We start from the raw sequence: 6,000 nt of genomic DNA, 5'->3' as shown, positions 1-6,000 counted from the left end.
TTCATTCAGATGCCATTGTGTTCTTAATCCAGGAAACATAATTGCAAACTTTTGTGTACACCCCAGGCTTGTTCCTCTGTGCACAGCCGTGCCCCCATGACACAACTCCCTGGAGCTCTCCGTCGCACATCAATGGGCCCCCTGAGTCACCCTGGAGTTAAAATAAATGATTTTTCAGTGGTTCAACCTTTTTATCACGGCGCATAAACATTTCCTGTTTTGATCTTACCTGGCAGGAGTCCTTCCCTCCCTCCAGATATCCAGCACAGATCATGTTTTCAGTAATTTGGAAAGGATATGCGTTAAAGCAGGTGTCATCACTCAGGAGAGGGACCTCCAGGCACTGCAGCTTATCTGGGTATCTTGCTGCAAAGACACAAACAGATCAATATCTTTAAAAATACCTGAGTTGACTGCCTGTTCAAGCAACACAGATAGGCCGTATAGCACAGTTTAACTTACAGCCCTCATCGCTGGGACGAAGATTCCCCCATCCTGAGACCTGGCACACTGTCCCCTCACTGGCACACCTTGAAGGAAGCACAGCAGGACGCACGTAGCTGCTCAGAGTGGCAGGTCGACTCAGTTTGATCAGCATGATGTCGCTGTCCTGTGTACGGGAATCGTAGTCAGGGTGGCGAATAAACTCAGCAGACATGATGTGCTGTTCAGTCCCATCAGGTTCCCAGATGTTGTGCTCCCCCAGACGAATTTCTAGATTTGAGCTGAAAGAACAAAGCCCACTTTGAGAGTTTCTTACACCTGACTTCATTTTAAAGTTTAAAGCTGCTTGGATTCAGGCTTGATGGGGATTGTGTGCCTTACTTTGGTTTGCAGTGTGCAGCAGAGAGCACCCACTCATCAGAGATAAGAACCCCCCCACAGAAGTTGTACCCAGTGAAGAGTGACACTTGGTAGGGCACAGAGTTCTTGGGGCACTCATATCCTCCAACAATCTTGTTATCTCCTTCCAGCGCAACTGTAGAGTAAAAAAAATACAATTAAATAAGTGGCAAAATCAGAAAATTATTGTATCAGTGATTCGGCATCCTATCCTTAACACTTGAGTGTTCGTCATTTGAATCTATAAATTAGATTTTATACCTGCCCCTCCAGAGAGAATCAGGAGAAGGAAAAGCTTCATGCCTTCTGTTTTTCTCACTGGCAGATCAATGTACCCTAATTCTCCTGGTTTCAGGTATTTCAGTCCCTCTTATCTGTCTTTTCTCAGGGCCACCAGAGGCACGCCTCAGACACTAAACAGGTGTTACATTTCCCCAGTGATACTGTGCTTGAAGTACACTATATAGGAGAAACAAAACAGCAGTTCAATACAAGTTAGAACATAGCTTGGATTAGGAAACAATGTGAGTGCTACACTTTACAGTGTGCATTCTTGTTTATTTCCTTTGTGCTGCATTACGTGAGCATGTTTAAAGCTCACTTTTGCCTAAATACATTTTCTTCACAGAACAGTCATGTGACATTATACTTTTTATTGCAGGTTTATCATAAATTGAATACTTTACATGACATGCACTGCCTTCAAGTGACCCACAGAGTGACGTCAATGGAAGTTATGACTGTGCATGTGGGTGAAACTCATGTGGTTACAGATGCTCACGTACCATTTTTCAGCACAAAGACAGCAAAAAATGCATTTAAAGAGAACTAAGGTGGCAATATTTAACCTATAAATGTTAGCCTTTTTCATTTAAGGTAGAATAAGAAATTTGTTGCCTGGAGATGAGTGTCAGGGGGGATTTGTGACTGAATGACAGCAGCAAGAGAGAAAGGGAAGGTTTACAAGATGGTAGTGATATTATTATTGCATCTAAGGATAATAGCTGCATATAGGACAGAAAGAACTGCATTATCCTGCTAGCAGAGTTTCAGATCTTTGCAAACATCTGGACAGACAGCACGCTAACACAAAGTTAGCAAAGGAACCATGGTGTGTGGTGCTGGTGTCACAACTGAAGAAACTGAGTGTACGCAGACGTTTCCACACTAGCATCACAGTGACAATCGCTTTGAAGTCCCTTTGAGCTGCTTTTCAACTTTGGTTGGGTTTTTTTGTCAGTTTTGTGGTCACACATAGACCCCCAATAAAGATCAAAGGTGTGTCCTCATTAGAAAACGGATTGTGTTTTGTTTGTGGGACTGGTTATTATGTTAGAATGCATTTCAGGTCATGTTACAGAATACAGAAGGTAAAAGTAATCTAATAGGTAGTGTACCAAGTAACTTTCTCTGGGGAGCAATTAAGCAACAAACTCCATTACTTTTAAGAGAAGTAGGCCTATAAGGAATGTGTAATACACAACTTTTATTGAATGATGATAAAACCCCACTTCACTACTTCAATACCCCAATGTTGGTAGTGAAGGAGGACATGCAGAAGGTTGGTGGACAGAGAAAGATTCTAGCGATCGGGTGTAATGTGGGCAGTTGGCCTCTAAAGGAAAAAAGGAAGAAGAACAAGTAGAAGAAGGACTGAAATGTCACCTTTTGACCTTTAAAGTATTCCTTTCATCTCTTCTTTTTAGTAATATCTACTAACACAGCAAATTAAAGAAGTAAATCTAGAAAATGTAAAGTAATCCTGTCTTGAAACTGTACAGAGTAGAATTTTCTGGCACAACTTCACGTACTTCCATCAAGAGACACAATTACAAGTGCTGCTGGAGTATTAAGCTCTTGATACACAGTCTGTCTGGTACCTTGGGAAATCAGTGAATCATTTTAATCTGTCCAGTTTAAAATATTAAACAAAAATATTAAGCCAACACTGCTGAGTCATAATTTCACAATAGAGATATACTGAAAAGCACAAAGCTCTGTTACTCATGTGTGAGCCTAGGTGTTTATCAGCACCAGACAGGAAAACATTGAAATGTTAGGGCCCATTTACCCAAACCCTGTGATTATACACTTAAGGTTAAAATATAACGCATTCCCATCCAGCACAGGCAGGTTCTTCACCCTGTCATTGCTATGAGACACTCGCATAGTCTGCTTCACTCCTCGTCCAACCTGTATCTTCGTTTCTTCTTTTTCTGACTGGAAACAGCTGCTTGGTTCTGCTGGTAGACTTACTGGACTTACTCACCAAAGTCAAAAACACATCAGGCTGCTTATCTGTTCCCCGATATGAGCAGCACTTTACCTCTTCTCAGTCTAGATTTTACAAGACCTGCTGACAAATTTCATCGCAATATCAAAAGAAGTTACAACACTGCAAGACATCACAGCAACCCACAGTGGTATTTATTAGACTAAGTCCCAAAATCGCTGATTTAACTGTTGGAAAGTTTCAAATCTGTGACAGCCTCACATATGATAGCCAGATGCCTGTTTAGTTGCACATCTGCAAGACATCATTCAGGATGTGATCAGCTGGATGAATTAAGTAATTAAGAAAGGAAAAAAAAGTTCACTGCTGCTTTCTCTGCAGCCTAAGACTGTCATTGACCTCCAGTTATTTCCAACACCGCAGCATCTGTTTTTCCACATTTGCTACCCTAACGCTTGCTTAGATTATATGGAAAGCATAAAAACTTCCATTTATTTCACCATCTGGCACTGCCTGCATAACCACTTCCGGTTCCCCTAATCCCGTTCCACTTTACCTCAAAACACTCTCAGACGGACAAGACAGAGAGCACTGTGTCAGATCTGTATGACTTATGCAGTGCCATGCTTGTTTTCTGTCAGACAGAGCTGAGGTTGAGTATTCATATTCACTAGGTCTGCTGAGGGGGACTGCGGTTTAAAGTGGGGACGAATGTAAGGAAGTGGTTTTGGTTACTGAGGTGCAGCTTTTTTCCCTGTGTGTGGTTTATTTGTGGAAAAAAAAATAACATTTCCTACCCTTATGAGCAAAAACAGTTGGCACGGGTTTTGACTCAAAAAACAAAATTCCTGACCTCTCCGCACAAGTGAGATGAGGGTTTGATTTCCAGTCAGCACCGCAATAAGATCAACAAACCTTTGAGGTTGCAAGACACAGCAGATTCCCACTGTTTGTGACTTTATGGCAGTGTAATGGAGGTGTAGAAGTTTCAACACTTATGTTCCCCCGTGAAACAACTCGGGAATTTACACATTCCTCTTTAGAGTTTAGAAAAGTTGCAAGGTCACACTGTTTTGCACTCAAAAGCAAAATACTGGGTGTATTACAGTGACGCTGGAAGCTGCAGTATGTCATTAGTACTTCACTATCCCACACACAAAGGCGCACACATGCACAGACAGGGAAAGATACATGTATAAATGTACATATATGTTTGGTGTGCCTTCCAGAACAGTTGCTCACAGCTGCTGTATTAAATAATAACCCCCCTCCCCAAACTTCAACAGTGGGCATCACACTCTGCTAAATCTATATTCTCCTTAAACCTCCACTGGTTGTTCTACACACCCAAATTGGTATTTGTGTGGCATACACATAATTGCAGGTTTGGTTGGTAAATCAAGCCTTGGGCTCTGAAAGCTTCCCTCAAACTATAGCCCTGAGATAGCTATTAATATCCTCTACAGACTCTAGCAAAATGCTTTGCCTTAAAGTTCTGTAACAAAACAGCACAGCAGAAAAATGGGGAAAACACACACACACACACATTTTTGCAGAAAAATAGTGGATGTATTGCTCAAGAGAACCGTGATAAAATTAAACGCTGTCTAGACTTCAGCTAAAACAGGCATGTACTTTAGTTTTGGAGCTGAACAGCTTAATGTTGTGTTTAAGGGAGATGAAAAGATGCGAGCAGTTTCCTGTAGCTAATGGAATGAGTTTGGTCCGAGCATCAGGTATCGCTCACTGGGGATTTTTTTTTTTACTAAAAAGACAAAAAGAAAAGAAAATAGACTCATGGGTCCTCCCACACACTCAAATCAGGGTGTTGTTCTGAACACACGCAGCGACTGAGAGCACATACATCTTCACATACACGCACACATGTAGTGTTTCTTCCTCCCTCTGTCCCTCCCACAACTTTCTGTCATTTCTTCCTCCCCCTCACATCTGGACTTCTGGCAGGACCCAGTTCCTGTGTGATGTGTGTACATTAGAGGGGGACCCAGTTTCTGGGTTGGGCAGGTTCTAGCAGAAGCTTGAACTGTGTGAATCTGATCGGTGAAGGAGTTAAAACTCGTTGTGCTTTACTGTGAGAACAAGTTCACTTATTATAACCGCCATTGTCTAGCTTGATGTTTTCCTGAATTATTAGTATCATCAGAGTTTCTTTTGGTGCTACAAATATTTGTTTTAGAGACTGATATTTTGGGAGGGTATTTCAGGTTGATTCAGAGGATTAAAATCTGCTAGCAGCCAATTTAGAAAACAGTATAGCTGCAACTTTAGAGTTAGGCCATGTGAAAGGTGAAGAGACAAAGTATTGATGCTCACACGATGAGCTCCTAAACATAAAACACAGATGTAGAAATGTGTGGATAGCAGAACAACAAAACCAAGAGTAGCAGGAGCCCATGTGGGAGGAAATATGAGTATGAATTTAAGCTCAGATGAACATCCCCCACCCCAAGTGAAAGGTAGGGCTTTACTCGGGGGATGTGAGATGTTTGTGGCTAAAAGTTCCCTAGATCCACCATCTTGAACTTATTATATATATCTACTATTCAGCCCTCTTCTTCCTGAAACTTGATTAATTGGATATTGTCATAATTCAGTTTGATGGTCCAGATGTGGTTGATGTAAGCATAGAAAATAAGGTAAACTGATTTAAAGAATGACTGTTGATGAGTTCTCAGTTCTCGAAGCTCAAGAGTCACGTAAAGTACAACAGAAAACACATAAAGTGCAAAGAAGAGGAACGTGCCAGATAGATGTCATGAATGAAATTGCTCTGGATTACAGTTTAGGTTTGCTCCAGGGTAGTTGTGTGAATTCCTCTTTTTTTAAGGCATGTGATCAGGTCTAGAGTTGATTGCTGGTCCCATTCTCTTTTTTTTTTGGCATATACACTAAATGTAAAATGC

At 41.4% G+C, this 6,000-nt stretch overlaps 1 protein-coding gene across 2 annotated transcripts; it reads right to left on the bottom strand.

Moving 5' to 3' along the window:
* On the bottom strand, positions 1-1,160 carry LOC113032423 (trypsin-3-like). Of its 2 annotated transcripts, none has more exons than XM_026185343.1 (5): positions 1,105-1,160; positions 826-979; positions 463-743; positions 230-366; positions 1-151 (listed from the first exon to the last, which is right to left on the bottom strand). In XM_026185343.1, the coding sequence occupies exons 1-5, from the start codon at positions 1,142-1,144 to the stop codon at positions 2-4; spliced, it is 762 nt and encodes a 253-aa protein (XP_026041128.1). In that variant the 5' UTR covers positions 1,145-1,160; the 3' UTR covers position 1. The 2 variants fall into 2 exon arrangements, with proteins under 2 accessions (XP_026041128.1, XP_026041129.1); XM_026185344.1 differs by having other exon boundaries at positions 463-725.
* Positions 1,161-6,000: the final 4,840 nt, after the last annotated feature.

The sequence above is a fragment of the Astatotilapia calliptera genome, chromosome 11 (genome assembly GCF_900246225.1).
Source record: "Astatotilapia calliptera chromosome 11, fAstCal1.2, whole genome shotgun sequence".
NCBI classification, from domain to species: domain Eukaryota; kingdom Metazoa; phylum Chordata; class Actinopteri; order Cichliformes; family Cichlidae; genus Astatotilapia; species Astatotilapia calliptera.
This window is presented reverse-complemented; position numbering and strand designations above follow the sequence as displayed.